General features: G+C 38.0%; 2 protein-coding genes and 1 long non-coding RNA gene across 23 annotated transcripts in view; 1 reads left to right on the top strand and 2 right to left on the bottom strand.

Moving 5' to 3' along the window:
• Positions 1 to 71: 71 nt before the first annotated feature.
• On the bottom strand, positions 72 to 21,495 carry AHP2 (Tat-binding protein 1(Tbp-1)-interacting protein (TBPIP)). 3 transcript variants are annotated; one of them, XM_008782935.6, is made up of 6 exons: positions 4,684 to 4,826; positions 4,521 to 4,546; positions 1,042 to 1,309; positions 683 to 753; positions 402 to 590; positions 72 to 323 (listed from the first exon to the last, which is right to left on the bottom strand). In XM_008782935.6, the coding sequence occupies exons 1-6, from the start codon at positions 4,709 to 4,711 to the stop codon at positions 228 to 230; spliced, it is 678 nt and encodes a 225-aa protein (XP_008781157.1). In that variant the 5' UTR covers positions 4,712 to 4,826; the 3' UTR covers positions 72 to 227. The 3 variants fall into 3 exon arrangements, with proteins under 3 accessions (XP_008781157.1, XP_088565310.1, XP_088565309.1); XM_088709184.2 differs by lacking the exons at positions 4,521 to 4,546; positions 4,684 to 4,826 and adding an exon at positions 21,439 to 21,495; XM_088709183.2 differs by lacking the exons at positions 4,521 to 4,546; positions 4,684 to 4,826 and adding an exon at positions 6,744 to 6,893.
• LOC149751563 (uncharacterized) lies at positions 6,302 to 6,666 on the top strand. Its single transcript, XR_016398096.1, has 2 exons — positions 6,302 to 6,427; positions 6,466 to 6,666. It is a non-coding gene; the product is annotated as an uncharacterized LOC149751563 (long non-coding RNA).
• LOC103700973 (uncharacterized) overlaps positions 7,331 to 21,530 on the bottom strand; it is a 22,598-nt gene continuing 8,398 nt past the window's right edge. For 6 of the 19 annotated variants that reach the window (XR_015972272.2, XR_015972282.2, XR_016398095.1 and 3 more), the window contains one exon: positions 7,331 to 21,493. The gene's annotated coding sequence lies outside the window, so the exon portion shown is untranslated. Of the gene's footprint in view, position 21,530 lies in introns of all 19 variants that reach the window. The other 13 variants (XR_015972279.2, XR_005513363.3, XR_005513364.3 and 10 more) reach the window with 13 other exon arrangements.

The raw sequence follows: 21,530 nt of genomic DNA, 5'->3' as shown, positions 1-21,530 counted from the left end.
ACTAGGCATGCATGAACCATCCAGTTTATCCAAAAAAAGTGATGCATTAATCTACAGCACTATCACAATGGTTAAAACTAGATGGGAGAACTGCAGATCATTATCTCCTTTCTCTTTAGAATACACGAAGGATCAATTTGCTCCAACATATTTACTTAGGGGAGGGAAAAAAAGGGGGGTAAAAGAACAAAGCCCAATCCCCAGGAAACATAGTAGAAGATATATTACTAGGCCGTTCTTCTCTTCTTGCTGAGATTGAACAATTCACAATAGGACTGCAAGCTAACTCCAACATCTTCATCATACTCAATACCAAGCTCCTCCTGCCAACAAACACGTCCCGTGAAAAAAATGAAGGGAATATGGCAAACCATAAAAAAGGGATGACCCATCTGAAAAACCTTAAATTCTTTGATATCCTTGGGTGAGTTTTCAGTTATAGCATCCCATAGCTCTTTGAACATCCTCTTGCGCTTTCTCCACTGACCGATCTTCTCAGAATATGTTTCTTCAATAACTTTTTTGTCTTCTGGTTTCACCAAAACAACCCCACTACGCAATTTCTTCAATTTTTCTTCCATTTCATGGACCTGGATATAATAGTTTCAGAATTTACTATTGGTAACAAGGTATGTATTTCAATCTATTACCAGTGAAGAGTATCAAACGTGTTCATGTGTACCTCAATCTGGAGTTTAGCCTCTTTAGCATGTATCTCTTCCAATGTCAAGTTTGACTGCAGAGCTCGAATTTCTGCAAGGAGAAACATATATTGGATAGTTGATAATATTTACTGGAAACTGCTTTTCAGAATGCAAGAATTGCAGACTCGTGATTAAGCAGATATATGCAACTAAAATTAAGTTTTGTGAGAATTAGGACAGGAGGAAACCCGGCCAAAATTGAGATGAGGGCAGGATTTAAATCCAGGTCACCAGAATCCAACACCCCAAAACTTAATTAACCGAGCCAGTTGGCACCCTCCAACTAAAATTAGGTTATTACATTCACTATCATCACAAAAATGCCATAGAACCATACCAGCCTCAACATCACTTATCGCTTTCTTTTGGACTTTCTGCTCTTCTTGTAGCTTGCTATTTTCCTCCTTCATCTGATCAAGCTCTTGTCCATTAGGTATCTTAAACTGATCTTGCCGAGCAAGGTAAATCTTCTGTTTGCCATACTCCTTGAATGAAATTTGTCCACTATCGGCTAATGTGTCCAATGCTTTCTGGACTGCAGTCTTTTTGAGATTATACTTTTGAAGGGCATCAGCAACATTCTGAGAATTTAGTGGCCTATTTTGCTGACAAAAATAATTTTGTTGATGGGTTAAAACATGTATGTAAATCTATGAGTTGTCACATGATGTTGACTTCTCCACATGAATAGCACTTCTACAGAATTTGGGAACAAAGAAGAAGTTAAAAAGCAAAATCAGATTAAAGAAAATACACAAATAAAACCAAGATAATATGAGTTTCATTTCAATTTTGAACATTTATTTATGAGAACCAAGTAATCCACTATTATCAAATATTAAACGCTAAGCAATACAGTTGAAACTAAGGAACCATAATTTTCTTTACACCATTTTGTGACTTTTTCCACAATAATGCAGGGTAATGATACCAGCAGTTAGGCAAAGAGACCATTTGCATATCTGAGGGAGTGTTGGTTCTCAACCGAAGTCCATCAAGAGCAAAAGGATGTTAAACAGAGGCAACCTTAAGAAGGGATTTATGCCCATGTACATTAAAAGTAAATTTACGCAGCAATAAGAGCTTGACTACCATACTGAGCGACATGTATTATAAATTTACAAGCTGATAAATCAAGATATAATAAAAATAAGATACAACAATCTTCATTCTATAATATAGACAAAAGATATAGATTAAGGCATGTTAGTATAGACATGCATGCTTGCAGTATATATGCACAATACATATATACACATAATAAAATAGTTGTAATATAGTTTTCTTTCTCCAGATTTAATCTATTTCTATTTTATAAAACTTCTTGACATTTTTATTTTTATTTTTTAATAGATTTGGACATAACCAATAAAAATAAAGCCAAAAACACCAACGAGTTAAGCATGAACCATAGACTACAACCAAGTTTTTAAATGATGGTGCTTAATGTCTTATGACAATACAGGAGTCATAGATCTCAACGAATGTACACTATTTGAAACCAAATGTGCACATCAGATGTCTAAAGGTTTGCAGTGGAGATTTAACATTTTTCTCTATTGTGTCATTCTCATATGCTGACAAGATCTTTGTTTTGATTAATTAAACAATCCTTTGGCAAAAGTAGACCAATAATCACAACAAAAATGAGAAAATAGAATCCCTCACAGTATTCACCAGACTAAAACAATATATATTTAACTGACCCCTTGCATGTCTGCTAGATGTATGCTGAAAACTACAGATTCCATCATCAAAACCTCAACCTCAGTCATCTATGAGAACATATCTTGTTTAGGATATAACACAGTTTAAGCTTTTTGATATTTTATGCAGGAAAATTTAGATCTAATGATGGTTTTACAATAAATGCCTCATTAAAAACTTCCACAAGAATAAGCCTCGCTTTCTGAATCACAGGTCCATATTCACCCAACTGATGCCACAAATGTCTCTGTAATAAAGAACGACAAAGAAGAGATTTTCACATTAGACTATAGCGATGTAGATCTGTAATTGAATTGGAAATAAGACACTCTTCAACCAATGATGTATTCTTTCATATGCCTCTTTGGCAGCAATAAGAACATCCTCACTTTATTATTCCTTCTTCCAAGATAACAGCAATAACTCGCATCAGGTTGTCTTTCTTGTAGCTTCTAATTGACATATTTATACCTCTTTGCTTTGAGATAAACTTCTTATGTGCCCAGTTCACTTAAACACCTTCAATAGCAAGGCTTCCTCATCCACAGGCTTTAGCAAGCATCATCTTCACAATAGATAAAAGAGTTTTTTTTTTTTTTTTGAGGTAAACAAAAGATAAAAGAGTTAAAAGTGCATTATCCCATGCAATGGCATCTATTGAGCTATGCGCTATTATAATTGCTTCATCTGCATAGCATCTACAATGAGATGACAACCTTTCACTGCCTAACACAACAGCTCAGAAGGTTCTGAGACATGTTTGGTGATGCAATATGATGTTTCCTTAATGTTTCCACAATCTGGAGTTATCTGAGCACTAAGTCGTAGTTCAAAAAGAAGAAATATAACACACTATAGAACTTTCATTGAAGAGCATTTTTTTTCATAGAACACAAATAGAATATTTCAACAGGGATTTACAACAGAGAACTCTTCCATTATTAGCCCATTGCATGAATTCATATAGAGTATCTCAGACAGTTTTAGTGATCACAGTACTGGAGGCCAACAGCTGTTAGCTGGTTTGCACCCTTCTCTCATTAGGAGAGGTCCCAAGTTCAATCCTATGGGGTGGCAAACAACTATCATATTCCTCAAAAGATCACAGTATCCTGTAGATTGTAGTCAGTACAGAAGGAAAAACCAAAAGGCAATAAAAGCCACCAAACAACAGGTGGGTTCATATACTTTTACTAATAGACTCATGAATAACTTACGACCAAGCTATATAATGAGCATAGTATAATATATGAATGATCAAAAAATTACAAAATTGCTAGGATGAGTAAATCAGTTGCATGAGCTTCATTCCAAATCAACATTACACTTAACACATATGAGTACATGAATACATGAGAAACAGGGAATTTTTTCTTGATTTTCCATAAGATTAAGAACGTTTCATAGTGTTCAAAAATTTGGCTATATACATAGCACAAATCCCCTTGCCGTGATGTTTCAGCATGCTCTTTCATCTAAGATAGTTTGATATAAAACTAAAAAAATGATGTGCTTAAATAAGGTATTGGAAGAAGAACTGGAAAAATTTCCAAAATATGAGAAAAATATAACAATAGGAAAGAATATAAGATATTTTATGGCAATTTCTGTGACAAACTCTATGTTACAACCAAGTAACATGCTCTAAACTAGCATTGGGTGAACAATAACGATAGATGCAGACAAAGAATAAAAAACTCATAGTCAGTATTGATAAAAAAAACTCATGGTCATTATTGCAGATGAAACTGACGTGATTCTATCCAAATCAAGTGAAAACAGATACATAACAATTCTGGCATCCCAGTTCAGTCTTGTAGGCCCATAAACCAATACATTTCAAGAAATATTTTATAGAATTTCTTTGCGAGAAGAATGAATAGAATATCGGATCCCAGTGGATGAAAGCAGAAATTTCCCTTCCACCATTCCGAATAATTAACTAAACGGCAACACGAATACTCGTATATCGCACAAAATCCGTACATTGTTATTCATAAAGGAAGAAAATCAGATCAATGACAGTCGAGCAGCATGAGCAACGAATGGAGCCAACTCTTGATTCAGAAGAAAGACAACTCTTGAACGGAGGGAGGGAAGGGGGATTACCTCATTGACGAAGCTCAGAACGATGCCTGGAGATGAGAAGAGGAAAGGGAGGTCATAAACCACACTGGAAATAGAAGAGGGCTTGCGAAAGCATCGAATCGGAATAGATTAATGAGCAAATTTTGGGATGAGGAAAGGATTGATGGTTGGATTTGTTGGGTACCTTCGACGCTGTCGGCCTTGGGCGCCATCTTTCGTTACCGCTGTAGGCCGTCCGAGGACGAAGGGGATGGTAAGCGCCGCGTCTCTCTCTCTCTCTCTCTCTCTCTCTCTCTCTCTCTCAATGATTTCTGGGCTCCCTCCAAAAGGGCAGCCGGGAAGAGAGAGAGAGAGATGTACCTTTGAGTCCAGCGAACACCACGGTAGCCTCAAATAGGCACGGATTTACAACATTGCCACTGAGGGACCCTAATTTGGCTATGCACGGTGCGTAGAGCAGCACTTCACGTGGCGCAAGTAGATGGACCTAATTGCTGTACCGAGTATTGCAACCCATTGCGGCTCCGTTTTCCCCTCAATTCACGGATCGTTTGCCGCAGTCCAGGATCGGTGGGTATCCATTAAGCGGTTGAACCGGTTTCACTTGCATCTTTCGTTGCTCAAGAAGGTGACGACCACCTCTTGGCTCTTTTCACGACAATGTTTCACCGCTCGATGATATCGCACATCATTTACAGTAAGGGAAGAGTGCAAGAAACTTGTCTTAGCCAACATGGTTACCTTGGCTTGTTGTATAAATAATCAACATGGAATCATAGCCGTAGCTCCTTGAGCTTTGATACATTATTTTTGGAGCTAATTAGCTAATTAACATGGTAACAAAGCTTTCATGAAGATGACAATAAAAACTCTAGATCCACAGATCCATATAGTTAATCAGTAGTGCTAAAAACAAATTTTTCTCTGGTTACCCTCAAGCAGGATCCACCAAATGTAGCAATATAGAAAAAGGGTTCAGATGATCAGAATCCTGTCAACCAATTTAGTTAAGATTCCCATCGCGACTCCTCTCCAACCGGCTGCCGCTTCTTGATGCCTTTGCCCCATCCCCTAGAGCATCAAACAGCATCAAGTAGCAATGCAGTGCCTCCATGAGCCTCCCCAGAAAATCTATACCATGGCTCAAATCTTGCGTGATGATGATGACGAGCTTCAATCGAAGGGCATTTAGAAGCTGAATGGTGCCGAGATTGGAGCCCATAACGTCATAAAGGCAGTGGTGCCCTAAACCCTAAACCCACAGTGATCCATCAAGAGGGGTAAAATCATCAGGGTACTTGAAGGGAGCTTGAGGCCAATGGCAAAATGGGAGATCCAGTAGCCGGTAGTCTCCACGAGATCAAGAGAAGACCCAAGGCAGATGATGCAGATCTTGACGAAGCACAGGGCACGGATGCAAGAAAGGCCAAGTCACTAAAGGACCTGCATGATGTCGACATTGATGACACGGACATAAACACATCAACTTTGAAGAACTTGAAGATGGCCTGGCTGGCGATGAAGTGGGAGAAGGGGCCAATGGCATGCATGCCTAAGGCTTGAAAGATTCATTGGTTCTGCACAAAGTTCAAGGGATTCAATGACCGAAAGGGAGAAAGCACCAAGCAAGATCTCAGAAAAGTAGGAGGGCGACACAGGACGTCGAAGGAAGGGGGAGTAGAGGAAGTAGCAGCCGGTTGTGGGCCTCTACCAGGTCGTCCATTGCCACCACACCTGCAAAATGGGGCAGCAAACCTAGTTGTTCAAACCACCAAAGGTGGGCGAGTCGGACTGGTGCTGCCTCTTGCATGTGTAGTCCTCACAACATGCTAAGCGTTCAGCATCACCAACAATGTCGTAAGAACCATCACTCTCGCCCACCGCTTGGCACGTTGTGATCAACCCCTGCTTGGGTCTCATGGGAGCAGGTGTAATTTCAACCCCTCCTTGGGTCTCATGGGAGCAGGTGTAATTTCAACCCCTGCTTTACAATGATCCCACCAAGCGCTGAAGAAAACGGCCATCGACCCATCTACCAGGGTTAACCGCAAGAGTTTGCTGCAAATACAATTATATTTATCTGCATCAATTTATTAATAAAAATAAAAAACAGGCGTCATGCAATACATATTGAGGATATATATATATATATATATATATATATATATATATATATATATATATATATATATATATATATATATATGTTCATTGAAAAACAGACAGGACAATCGAGGCTTGCACCTTTGAACGACCCGCATCAAGAGCGATGCGGCACGGTAGCCCACGTAACGTGGGCCGCTGGCATGCACGTGATCCCTCCCACGCTCCAGCCGGGCACACAGGCAGTGCAGACGATAGCGCACAACACAGAACCAGAAGTACAAAAATCATCACACTAACCGCGGGATACACGTTTGGGACACATGGCGCGGGGGAATAAGTCGATCCCCAGCTTGAACGAGTTACGACGTCTACGGATGTCTCAAACCCCACACCACAATGAGAACTGGAATCAGGAAACCACCAAAAGAATTCAAAGGCTTCCGGTTCGCATCCTCTCGCACAAGGATTTCCGCAAGGAATCCGTTAGTCTGAAAGCCTTTGGCAATAACCGAGACATCCATGTCCATACTCCACCCCTGAAAAAATCTTTGCTCTCTATCGGTTGCAGGGTTAAAATCCAAGAAAGACACTCAAAATGGTTCTAAGAAGCAACATAAACGTCGGCAGCTCCATGCCGCCGAACGGATAACCTACAGTATAAGTTAACCAATCAAACAATCCCATGGCGCTGCGATGCAAAGTAAAACTACACATAAAATTCCCTATAAGTCAAGAAAATACATGACTTTATTTTTTCATATCCACTGCGTGAACTCTTGAGGTGAGACTGCAGCTAAATTCCCTACAACCCATAAAAGAATGCAAATAAATGTAACGTTACTAAAGCCCGAGAGAGATAATATTCTTGTCCTGCAGAACACAGGGAACCCCCCCGATTTTGGGGGAAGAACAGAATAACAAGAACAGGTAACATTACTGCACGAATTGCCAAATAATTTCAACGTGTTCTGGTGCTTAAGGCGGAAAAAGCACGCTCCAGAGGCTTTTTGTTTGGTCATGTATGGCCAAATGCATGCTTTCATGGAGGATGACAGCACAAATACACTCCATTTCTGTATAACCTTAAAAGAAATTTTACCATTCAGACCTGTCAGAGCTCTCAGCTTGAGTGCCCTTTGAGTACACCAAAGTATTGTTTGCCCTGAAGGTATTAGAGCATATAATAACTGCATAAAGCAGAATTAAAAGAGAGATAATAGAGGTTTAAAATCAGAGACAAATTTGAAAAAGGAGGAATTCCAATCATCATCTCAGCATATCTAAAAATAAACAACTACTATTGAAGATTGGGTAAATTATGTGAACAACAATTCCACAGTTCACCAGATCAGTACGATAAGAAACATAACAAAGAGCCCAGTTGTTTGTTAATTAAGGCCATTTTCTTCGTCTTTGCCACCTACATCATCAACTATAATACAAAAGTTGCTAATTAAGAACATTAGCTATTAATACAAACTTTACTAAATGCCCCAAAAATACTAAGCGCCTTAATGGAACAATTCCACAAGACCGAGCCCAATAGATGGAAAGAAGCTTATTATTCGAAAATATCACCACTAAACATAGGGATTTGATTTTCATATGCTGAATCATGATGATATCGCAAGAAATAACAAAATAACAAAGCTTTATGGTCATTATTGACGTGATTAATCATATTTTTCCATAACCTATTGTCTGTATGAAGGCCATATCCATTTACAAGTCATGTACTTCGTAGAAAAAAAAAAATTCCATTCCCCAAAAGCAAGCACCAGAATCTACAACAAGCGCTAAAGATCATCTATGTCATATAAGGTCTTAACTTGTGCATTGTTTACAAACTTTTATAGCAGTATTATGGACAATATCTTCATCATCTACAAAAGAGAAACTAAAAAGTTGTTCCACATTATGTTTTGTTCTAGTGTATAGAGACTCATCATGTAGTTTGAGAAAAGTCAAAATTTAGAAGAAACAATCATTAAACCCCCCACTGGAAGTTAATAAAGAGTTATACTCCACATGCTAGAGTCACTGTAAGAAATTTAAAGGTGAAAGGTTACCTAAAATCATCAATAACATTATCTGCAACACATTTACACTCATATCAGACACCCAAGCATCAAATGATTCACCTAGATGCATACATGCAGAGAACAGAATGTAGCTTGTTGATCTTGCGGCTGATGTCCCCCACCTTGCCCTAATAGCTACTAGGGTGAAATTATTATTATGATGCCATTTTTTCAGTCCACAAACTATACAAGAATTAGAAATGTGGGAATTGGATCTAAGAGCTCAACGGTTGGGAAGAGGACCATAGCTAAACATATTAATGAGATGGAACTGATTTCAAGTGACAATGCTGTTTCCCAGAGACTTGAGGATTAGAGTCTAACATACTTGTTCATGAATGATCATGTCTGCCATCATTTTGCCTGCGGTGACCATGACTAGACTTGTTATATTGGCTAAGGCTACATGCTTTGCTTATGATTTTTGTCTTTTTCTTGCACAACTTGCATGAAGGACAGCTAACAAATGCTAAACGTAGATGATACTGCAAATGTCCCTCAAGTTGGTCACAAAGACACACTGTTGTAACAGATGCAATCATTAAAAATTGAACTCGTGCTATATGAGACATTATAAGCACCAAGACATCAGATGCTCTCATTCTGCATGCATTTGGACCATTGCATACGACAAATGTAATCAAGAAGGAAAAAATTTGGCAAATTTGTAATGGGAGCGCAGTTTGGCACCCATGAGCAGAATCGGCAAAATGAAACAGAAGGCAATCTGACAATCATTCTTAGCATAGTTTTGTGGCTTCAAATCTGATCAGTTGGTCCTAAACTGCAAGTTCCCCCAAAGATAGTCTAGAAGCCTGGAAGAATTAAAAGAAACTATGGAGGTGAAAACAAACTGAAACAACTTGCCAACCGTCCAGAATTTTCACCTTGGCACATAGTAAAAACCCTTGCTATATTGAGCATCATGGGACAGAACAAAATAAAGAGTGGCTACTCAATCATGCTAGGGCCTCCTTTCCCACCCTTCATACTTGACGTCTGTTCACACTTTAACACTTTAAGGAGCCATATAAATAATTCAATTAGCTGAAACCGTTGTTTATTCCATAAACGTTTGTTCTCATTAGGGATAATTTCACTAAAACCATGTGTATGAATTACTAGAAAAATGAAAAACCACAAGACGTGTCATTGGGCCAGCCTAAATTTGGGCCAGAATTAAAAATTTCAGGCCCAAGCTTGGCATGGACCAAAACAAGCTCATACCACTCCCAAGCTCCCACCAGGTATAGGTAATTTCAACTTGGGCTACGCCAAATAGGGCCATAACGTAAATCTCCCAGAAATTCAAGCTGAGGCACAGCCTTAAAAATACCAGACTTCTTATCGTCCCCATCATGCTTCACGGCTGAAAATATGAGCCCAGGCCCTTCTCTCTGGTCAAGTCTTAACACCACTTAGGCCAGCCAAGATTATTTTTGACAGCCCTACATAGGAATCTAAGGTGCTATAGAAGCCTTAGAACCAGTCATATAACCTACAGATAATCAATTTTATCTAGGAACTTCATAATTAAAATGGAAAAGAAAAGAAAAACCCAATCACCCAAAAGTTTATCCAAATCTGGTGAAAATACTAGGACAGAACCCTCAAGCACCAAGAAGTCGTGATAATGGCAATTCCCACCAAAACAAGAAAACAAGCGAACCAAACGCTTAATCACCAAGTTGAATCTCAACAATTTTAACAAGCACAATTTCATGATCAAAAACATTTTTGTGGTTAAAAAATTATGATCCAGTTTAGCAGCTAATATATGGTTTCCATTTGGCATGTCTATTTCCACTCAAATAATTCCCATATCACCAAATGTGTTCCAACAATGGATTCTGCTATTTTCCTGATCCCTACATCTTAGGATTTTGAGGATTATCAGTAAAGAGGCCATAGCAAGCAAAAAGATCAGGTAATGGGCTATAAACAAAAGAAGGTGGCCTGCTATCCTGCAAAACTTAGTTCTAAGCATTAAAATCAGGTAAATTTGTGTGTATGTGATTCTGTAAATACCACAAGTAGGGTTGATGGAGGACTGGATTCGAATTGATATTATGGAAAAGAAAGAACTTTAAGTCATTTTGCAGGGTTCTGCCTCTTGCATTCAGATCTAGGCACAGATTAAAAAGATGGAATACGATTGATGGCCAATAAGGTCTTGCTATGGGAGGGTATAGGAGTAAGAACTTAATGTTCAAGAAAAAAGACTTCAGGAAAAAGATCTTGAATGTGGTTTAATCTCTGTAAACACTGTCATGAATACCTTGAAGTTAGATGGCAGTCAACATCAGAAAAAGAAACAACTTTTCCAATGAAATAATATACGGAAAAAGAAGAAAAAGAAAAAGAGAGATGGGAGAAAGAAGAGGGAAGGAAGAATTCCCTATCCTTGCCTCCCTATATTCTAAATGGGCACAATTTAGGTCTGCATTGCAGCAGAAGGAAAGGCATATATAGGAGCAGCATGCTGTCAATAGTGAGCCTTGAGATTCATGAAGAGAAGATGATTGCCACAACAACTATACTTACATCATCTGATGTGCGCAAATCTCAAGGAAAACTATTGATGGCATCTTAGAACAGTCAACCTGCTGGGCAGTGGAGCTGAGCTTCAGTTATTTTAGAAAATTAAAAAAAAATGCAAATCTACTTAGTATAAGTAAAGAGGGGCTGGGCTTGATATATCAAGAGCTTGAGTTCTCTCAAGACTGAAGTTGCACTCAAGAGCTTGAGTCCTCTTAAGACTCTTGTTGCATGCAAGGGAAGAAAGAAAAAGTACTATGCAAAATCTGCAACCAAATCTTAGTTCCAATTAATTATAGCAAAAAGAAATAGAATTCCCAATAGTTTATCATTTTAGGTCTTCTCTGACATGCAGATAAGGCCCAACCAATAACCATTGTTCACTAAAGCCCCAAACTCCTGGATGAATCCGTTTCTCTCCTATCCTTTCACAACCTAAGTAGGATAGAACAATAACAGCTTCATACCCACCTAAAAGACCTGATGCAAACCATGAACAACTTGATCCATACATAGAACAATGGGAAACTACCGAAGTGGCACATAAAATGGACTTTCAGCATGACTTGCACCAATGCATCAGGGTACAAAGTCTCCCTCTACTGGTGAGTTAAAAATAAAGGTGGCAGCCACATACCCTGGAAAATGGCATACTACTCAAAAAGACTTGATTATTTTGATAATACAACCTATATGACATGGTGTTTCAAATTTTTGAAATGCCAGCAATTAGTGGACGCATGTAAAGAAACACAGGAATTTTGAATTCTGAAATATTACATAAAAAGATTGCATCTGTTGATTTTGCTTCACAAAAGACCCATGTCCTTCTTTCCTATTGTTTTATTTATTGCAGTTAGAATCTTTTCTACTATAAATGGTAATTAATAATGCATCTCTCTCTCTCTCTCTATCTTGCCCCTCTTCATTAGACATTCAATTTCCATATCTAAAATTTTCCTTCACTATCTTTGTTATACACCGAGCTGCAAATGAACCGAGATCATGAGCAGCTCGAGCTCGACTCGCTAAGAGCTCATTCGAGCATGCCTCGGCTTGTAAACGAGCCTAGCTCAAGCACATTTCAAAGCTCGGTTCCTTTAAGAAACAAGCCAAGCTCAAGCACATTTCAAAGCTCGGCTCAAAAACGAGCCAAGCCTGAACACCTGTGCTGTTTGAATATAGTGGGAAAGCTCAGCTAAAAACTTAGCTGAGCTGAGCTTGAGCAAGTTATGTTGAGTTCAGCTCAAGTTCGACCCAAGCTCGAGTAGCTTGTTTAGATGCCAAGCCAAGCCCAAGCAACTTGATACTCGAGTAGTGTTTCTTCCACACTACAGAGCCTTATTTTTTTAGGAGGGGGCAAAAATAACAAGCTAACGAAGTCTATTCAAGGAGTCAAATTTTATGATTAATACAACCACACACACATACTGAATTTGTGCATTACATTCATGACAGGAGCTTAATAACACATTATTTCTTTTGAAATTAGACATTTAGGTAATAAAAATTGGAGTTTCCATGGATAGACATATGGGAAAAAAACGACGAAATCGAAGAAAACAGACCCCCGTAGTCCAACATGATGAAAAAACTTCAACATATGCTGATGTGCATACAAGCAATTGAATGTTTCATACAAAAGAGCCATGAAGTTAAACAAAAATATAAGCAAATGGTGCATTAAAAGAATAATTCTAAACGCAGCATAGTCATTCTTGATCCTAGATCTGTTTTTTGCCCCCTGTCCACAGTACCACCTGATTCTTATACAAAACATAGCATCTGCCCAAACCGCCGCCGCCGCCGCCCACACAAAAGGCACTGCACTCTTTCTTTATGCAGACTAATCTTTGGGAAGTTTTTAATATGTAACCTAATATTTGAATAATTTCTAATCTAATCTAACCATAGTTAGAATTGATGTACTATTATAGAAAGGTGATGAGAACTTTATTTTGTTTGGTAAGGGAAAAGACTTACTTTACTACTGGAGAAAGAAAAGGTATAAATTCCAAAGATTCTTCACTATTTGTTCATTATTTACCGCTGGTAAGACCTCTGCGCTCTTCCTTGTTAGCAGCCATGTTCCTTTCTCTTCCTTGATCACCCATCTTAATTACTGCACACCATCCCCTAATCTCTAAACTCTACATCTCTCACCTTTCTATTTAAAGAAATTTAAGAGAGTCCTAGTTGCAAAAGAAGTGGATGTAAGCACAACACTAAGGTGGCGTTTGGTGACCCAGATGGGATCACCGAAGTGATCTTAGATCACTGGTGATCCTTATCCCTAGGTAATCTAATCTTCGATGATTTATGATCACTACGTTTGGTATACTATGTTCCAGTGATTAAAGATTTCTAGTTATCCACGAGTAATCTGTTTGGTACTCCATGAATATCCAAGATCACTCACCATATAATACCAAAATTATCCTTGATATATTCCACAAAAATATATTTATTAGTTCTATAAATTATTAATCCTATAAAGATATATTAATTGTTATTATAGAATTAATATATTTATTCATATTTATAATATATTATTTTTAATGCTAATAATTATTTTATTTAAAAAATAAGGCAAATAGAAGTAATATATTAAATACTTTCATTATATAAATATAAAGTACAATGATGTATTTCTACTATAATTAAAATTATCGTTGAATAGTAATATGACAATAATATGATTAATAATATATTATAATATAATGTATATAATATGAATATACTATAATATTGATATAATATATTAACAGTATATTGACATACCATTTTTTTTGCTGAACTTGGGGGTATTTTTGTTCTCAACTTTCAGCCTAAGATCACCATCCTAGGGTGATCTTGGATTTCCGACCTCAAGGACAGGCATCCCATCACTAGGTTGGACGATGATTTAAGGAATGAGGGTAATTTGGGATCACTACCATGTAGGATCACCATGGAGCAACCAAATGATGTGAACTCATCACCCCCCAACTACATCACCATTGATCTTGCGATAATCACCACATGCCAAACACCCCCTCAGGTTGGTTATTTAGCACTTGGATTAATCTCATATATTGAGAGGACCACATAATTGAACAGGAACCAAAAGGTGGGGACACAATCATGAACTCTCAAAGATTTTTTCAAGTCTTACGGAGGCCCTGCCCCTCCCCTCCCCCCCCAACAAAAGCCCCCTTGGCTCCACCCATGCACCCACATAAGTTTTATATGAAAGTATTTAAAATAATTGTAATTGTTAATTTCATTTTAATTGCTGAAACATTAACTAGAAGTACAGATTTGTTGGATAAGAAAAGGGAGGCAAACCCCTTTCCCCATTCTATAAACGTTCACAAGAAATGCCCGCAGCACCTGTCAGTGCTTGATACAGCAGCTTAGGTGGGAAGTTGGACACCCAGTCTACTCTCATTAATGGTGATGGCTATTTAGCCAGTCAAATACCTGATTACCCTGCCCATAGCTATGAGATAACTGAAACTAAGCTATGCCCAGCTTGGGGTCCAGACTCCAGAGGTCCCTCAAACATGGATGATCATGTAGAGTCACCCTCCAACCACACAATCCATGCTTGAACAGTAAGACCACCAGCCCAATACTTCCCATGCAGCTGGAAGCTCAGCCAGAGAAACAGTGTAATCATCCAGGCATATAACCCCAGCTCAATGATGAGCCCATGATGATCTTGCATGACATAACCGGTCCCACTGGCCCTGGCTTCTTTAAAAGCTGGCCCTCACCCAGCCTAGATGAGGAGGTACCTATTAACAAGTAGGAAAATAGGATGCTAGGTGGTCATAAAGTTTTTGTACTTTAATTGATTTATACCATAACTGGATAACGGTCTTTTTAACAAGCCGGCCTTGCATTGTACATGCCCATATGCTGGTGCATATCAATGTTCAATAACGATTACATGGCTTCAGGGCATACATCTAATATAATAATGTGTATTCATACTCCAAGTTTCGGCAATGATCACGAAGAAGAGACAAGTTTATACAAAAAAAGAGTTTGTTAAAGAGGTGCACTTTTATGTCCAAAGAACGAAGCAAGCACATGAAAGATTCGTATATTGCTGTCATTACTGATTAGCAGAACTCGGATCTAGGCAACCACAATTCACAACAGGTAACTCAGTGGTTAGTCAAGCCTGAAATTTCAGGAGCCTCGACAGAATAACTTTCGCTATAGTAACATCTACCAAATATCTTGCTGGCAACATGGGCTGGAAGGTTGCGCAGAAAGCGGAGAGACAGTCAATGTCAGCTTCACTGAGACATGATCTCACATTTTTTAGCGAACCAGTAATTTTATTCATTTATGGAAAAAATATGTAATCATGATACAGCAATTTTTCCCCGGGATGTAAAGCAAAAAAGTGGTTCTTGACAATAAACTTAATGCATTAATTTAAAAGAACTTACACATGTCCTGTGCTCAAAAAAACATTACCAATATTGATCACAAGCACAAATCAGTTTGCATCAGTATAGGTTTCCAAATTTTTCAAGTGAGTGAAGATGTGAACAAGTTTTATTTCTGCATACGCTCATTTGCATCAGTAAGCAATGCCACGGAAAGTAAAAAATGTTTTATCACAATTCTGTATATTGTTTAATTGAGTGAAGGTGGTAGGCATCTCTAGCACTATATTGTCTTGCATATTCAGTGACAAAAGTAAAAAAGGTTTTATCACAATTCTGTATATTGTTTAATTGAGTGAAGGTGGTAGGCATCTCTAGCACTATGTTGTCTTGCATATTCAGTGACAAAATCAGGTATAAGCTATAATAGTGGTCCTATCCTCGGCAACATTAACATTTTTCCGTCAGCAATATATTGATCTAGCTATCTAACTTGCACTGCAACTTAAATACATTGCACATCTTCGTGTCCCTCCAACAAATATTGCTACTCCACTTTAATATCCCATTTCAGCTGAACTTTCCTGCCTTAGTGCTGCAACAATACAACCATCCTGATCAAAACCTTAGTAATCAATCTACTAATGCAGAAACATTAGCACTAAAAAGTGATATCATTTTCAACACCCATAGCAATTTTGGCTGCTCTCATGTGGTCATTAAGCCACTGAATCCCTGATATCATTTCGGCCCTCACATAGATCTCAAAAGAGGCATTGAACAAGAGATTTCGTAAAAGATGAATTATATTGGAGCATGGATTCAAGAAGGCTTAAGAAGAAGCCAACTGAGGTAATGCTCACAAGGCCAAAGGCACATTCTAAAATTTGGAAAAATGTTTCAGCATGTTTTATAATGTTTAAGAATTCCTAACTTATCAGAACCGAAAAAAAGAAACAAAACAAAAAAAAACCCAACATCAGAGTTACTGTTTTCATAGTAGTCCTGTACCATTGGGTAGCCTTCTAGTTAGCTCAAAGCAAAATCTTCTTTCAATAAGTCAACCTAAAAGGAACCCATTTTTATTGTAAAACTTGAAAAGATTATTTTAGGCAGTGTTTTGAACCTATTGACCCAGCCCTGTGTTTTGAACCCGTTGACCCAGCCCAACCCAATGCCGGTCGGGTTACAAGTCAAGGTTCAACCAGAAGTGAACTCAGAGTCAATCGCTATTGCCCATTTTCTTTCACCCAATTCCCCTATTGATAACATCTTTTTTTCCTCATTGAAGCTCCTATCATACCACCATTTATGATCTCTTAGCAACCACCAATGATAACTGCCCTCCAATGGCCACCAACAAGATCTGCAACAAAAAGGGGCTTCAAGCTTCCATAGAGACAGAGAGGATGGTTCTTAAGGAGCAAAGGAGAAATCCTAATGTTTCCTGAATTAGGAGCTAAATTTGGAGTTTTCTCCTTTTTGCCTGAAGGAGACAAGGGAGCTCAAAGTGGAAGAGAGGCTACAGCGTGGTCTCATAGAAGCGGTGGTTTATGGTGGGATCTAGTGGGAGGAAGATCAAGGTGATTCATAATAGGCAACTAAGTGTTCGCCACCAAGTTAACATCAACATTGAATCCCATGTTGTCAAAGCCATCTTTCTGATTGAGAATGTTGTCCCGCTCTATGTTTCAATAACTGCTCCATCAACCAAAACGGAGGTAAGGAATCAAGAGTTAAGAAAGAAGACATGGAGCAAGGTCGCTTCTCTCTTCGTGGCCCAATGCTTAACAAGAACGATTCTGACTGAACAGTTCAAATAACAAAATACAGGTCCACATCTGGCCCACTAAACTTTCCTATCAAGCGACGGATTAATGGATCGACAGCCAAAATTCAAAAGAAAGAAGCAAAAAGAAGAGAGAATAAAAAGCTCTTGCTAGCCAAAAGCAATGTAAAAGAAAGTTAAGAAACCCAAAACCCCCTAAAGTTCATCTTTTGTCTTTTCATGTATTAACTGATTAAATATCAAGCTATTTCCGACGTGATAGTGCATAACCTACATAAAATTTCCAGCATCTTTAATCATTTTATATCTTACATAAAAGGGAAAAAGTAGACCTTCTGTCTTGAAATCTGATTATTTTGATTACAATGCTAAATGTTAAATATTTTTTAAATTGTTAATGAGAAGCACCAATTGAGGCTGACATTAACCTAAATGCTTCTAAAGATCAGAGTCCAGCAAGAAAACATTCTAGTTTCAAGTAAAGCCAATGCGGCAATTTTGAAAAGTTCAGCTGAAATTAAATTTTAGAAGCCAAATTATGGATACGTACCTCTTTACTTATTTTTGGGCATCTATTTGTTTCTCTGATGTCAGAAAGTATTTTCTTTAGTTTGAACATAAGACCTATAACATTTGGAATAGTTTGGAAGAATTGCAACATTAGTTTTAAGAAAAATAGATGAAGCTAACTTTTTAAACACAAGCAGGGCTATCAGAGAACTCACATCTCATAGAATGTCGCACATTAATTGGCGTCAAACATTATTTTTGCATTTTATTTTGGAAAAATATCTTTTACCCGTTTCTATTGTTCTGTAAAACAAGCCATTGCCTGTATTAGGACAAGTCAGGCCTAGGGCTCCTCGTCTGAGTCTAGGTGGCCCATGAGTAGAAAGTTGCCAGGACATGCATCCCTTTTTAAGCCTGGCACGTGCACCAGGTGACCTAGTGCTGGTTCATGTTGGGGTTCAAGTTAAATGGGTCAGGGACCATAAGCCTGATGCCTAAGAAACACCCAACTCCCATCCAAAGCCCCAAAATTTTGTTGAATGAGCTCTAGACTCCTATCACAGCAAGAAGGCGACAAGGGAGTGATGGTTCGATGGCAGGGAACAGCAATCAATGGCGGCGTTTGATGCCAGCAGTTACAATGGTGATTTTCAGTAGTTGCTGTTTTTTTCTTTTCCCTTTTCCTCCTCCCCAAAATCTCCTTATTCATTAATGCCCTTGACGTGGTAGTCCATGGAAGCATTTGGTAGTCTTGGTGCCAGCAGTTACAATGGCTACTGATGGGGTAAGGTTGCTGCCAGCAAGAGCCATTATGTTTAATGAGGCTCTTGCTATTGCAAACAGTAGTGGATGCAACTGATGTTGGAGCAGAATTAGATAGTAAGAGCTAAAGCTGCTTGTGGCGATGATCCAAAATAAGAAGCAAAAACCTCCCATCACCAGGAGTTCTGAAGTCCCTGAGGACATTTCCTCCAATAAGATTTTTTTCATTTTTGATTAAATGTGTGCACTGCTTTTATTCTAGATGCCCACCTAGCACTTAGCCACTGGGCAGCCCCTTGATCACCCCTCTCCTGCCTAAAATCTTTCCAAACAATGAATGTTTTAGCGCAAAACCACTAAAGGAATAAATCGGAAGGTCGCAAAACAAATATAATATGCGTTGAAACATGCCTAGCTTATTGTCTTTGCCCTTTTATTTGTAATGTTTGCCCTCACTATAGTTGATATTTTTCTCAATTTCTACAATTTTCAGCCGAAACAGCCAAATTGCATCCAGACCCAATGAAACCAATAAAATTACTAATAACAACTAGACGAGACATAAACCGGAACAAAAATCAGACTATGGCTAAAGTTCAAATGAAGGAACGAATATTAGAGCTTAGATGTTAAACACCAGAGTAGGTGAAGTGCTGAACCATACAAGGTTTGGTAAGTAGGTATCTTTTAGTGAGGAATGATTTGATAACTACAAGATAACCATGGAGCTTGTTTAAAAAACAAGCCCCCTGGACTGCTTTCTTGCCTTCAGTATTTGGACAATTGTTCTAGCCATACCGATAGCAGAAATAAGGGAATATAAGCATATATGGCAAAAGGAAGGACGATAATCGAAGTTTTATGGAATAAAAAACTCAGCTCAGATGGCTTGATAAAAAATATAAATAAAATAAAATAGAAGAGGAAGAATCGAGAAACTCAACCACGATCAAGCCACAACCAAACCATGATCAACCATGACGCTTAGGAGCAATTCCAATGCATCAAAGAAAATGCAACTAAGGGGTGTGTATGGAAGAACTGAAAACAAGAAAAAAGAAATTGAAAAGGCAAATTTAGTCTTCAGATAACCGACCAGCAATTGCTAAAATGGTAAAAATCAACCAAATCGCAGTTTCAGAAATTGAAAAGGAAGCAATTGGGTTCTCTTTCAACGAATTTCGAAATGGCAAAGGCATAGTTACACGGAAAAAAATGCATACCTAAAGTCTAGGCTTATTAGGTATTAAAGATCATGACTCGTTTTTGTTCATTATATCAATGTTCCCACAGTAGATGGGCTGCAGTTATATTTTGATCTATCCAATTAAATCTATGCAACCGAAAAGCAACAACTTCTAAAAAGCAATGTCCAAAGAGTTTTTGGATTTTTCAGCTCCATTCATGAAATAATTTGCAAAAACACAAATTCCATTTTATGCGAAAAACAGTTTGTCAAACCCTTAAAAGTGAGAGATACATGCATCAATAATGATTTATACAAAGAGAAAATCTGATGAAACAGTGGAAGCTACTAATCACAAATATGACTGACCAAGAATAAGGGGAAGGGGCTACATGACAACAAGAAAGAGGGAGTTGATATAAGCAGGGAAAATGTAGCATCACTTAAAGTGAATTGATAAATGAGGAATTTATGAGAATATGGCTGGAGCGTATTGAAAAGTAGTGTCAAAGATCTTTGAAGGTCTTGGCACAAGAAAAGTTATAACGGCAGACAAACTCCAAGTCCTAAAAATAAACAAAAATATAGAAATTAATTCGCAATTAAATCCCCATCTTTAATTGCATTGGCTTTTGTTTGGATTTTAAACTCCCTAAACCTTCCTCAATGTTCTCATATCCAAATCTATTCCTTCATTTCTTTGTAGAGAGAGAGAGAGGGAGGGAAGGAAGGAGACCCACCTGCACTACAATTATCCAAGCTCAAATATGTGTGAATGCACCACCCAGAACTGAACCCCAAACCTCTGGTAGCAAGCAGAGGGGTGTGACCACTGACGCAAGACTCGGTCTAAATTCCACCAAAGTTTAATCCACATCCACCTTAGCATAACATTTAAAAATTCAAATGGACCTAGTTTGAGTTAGCTTGAAAACATTAAACTAAATCTTTAAGGTCCAAGTTGATTAAAACTAGCCAAATCCCTTTTTAATAAAAAACCTTTCTAAAGATCAAGCCCAGAAACCGTCAAAACAACCCCAAAAAATAGAATGAATGAATCTTATTTCGCACTTGAAACACCCAAAACAACTTCAGAATGAGTCAGAATCACTCACAATCCAAAACATGTTGACCAGAATTATGAAACATGTTCTAAACTGTCACTGGAAGCAGACATACCAAACGATGAAACTAAAGAACCACTGATTTTTATCAAATCAAAGAGCAAGTAAAACTTCAACCATCCTCAATCCCTCAACCCAAAAAACAATACAAGCACACAATGCAAAGAGGTTTCCATATCTACAGCATAACCAGTCAAAAGAATATAATAAAATTAAAGTTGTTTCTTTTCCCACATTCTGACAGAAATTGCTCAAAGCATAGTGAGAATTAATAAGAAAAAAGGGAAACTTACTGAGTCTCCAAAAAATTAGCAACTACACCTAAAAAAAATTGCCATGTTAGTAAGGCTCATACTGGAAAGGAGTTCAGCTCATTGATGATAATCAACCTTAAAATTTGAAAATAATTACTAACAAATCAGAATAACTAGAAGAAATCAAAGCGCTGGAAGATTTACCATGAAAACTTTTCACAGCACCGGCCCTGCATCCAGCAGTCTCCTATGCAAAGGCCTCCAGAACACCAAAGCAAAGATCAGTTTTGACAGAC

The sequence above is a fragment of the Phoenix dactylifera genome, chromosome 12, assembly GCF_051530095.1.
Source record: "Phoenix dactylifera cultivar Ajwa chromosome 12, Ajwa_hap1_PhDact_Kaust_v1.1, whole genome shotgun sequence".
In the NCBI taxonomy this organism is placed as follows: domain Eukaryota; kingdom Viridiplantae; phylum Streptophyta; class Magnoliopsida; order Arecales; family Arecaceae; genus Phoenix; species Phoenix dactylifera.
This window is presented reverse-complemented; position numbering and strand designations above follow the sequence as displayed.

Coding starts and splice junctions, on each gene's coding strand:
- AHP2 (XM_088709183.2), bottom strand. CDS start 6,893: ATGATTTTTGTACTTCTGGTTCTGTGTTGTGCGCTATCGTCTGCACTG. Junction 754..1,041: donor GATAAGTGATGTTGAGGCTG/GTATGGTTCTAT, acceptor TTCTCCTTGCAG/AAATTCGAGCTCTGCAGTCA. Junction 591..682: donor AGGCTAAACTCCAGATTGAG/GTACACATGAAC, acceptor TATTATATCCAG/GTCCATGAAATGGAAGAAAA.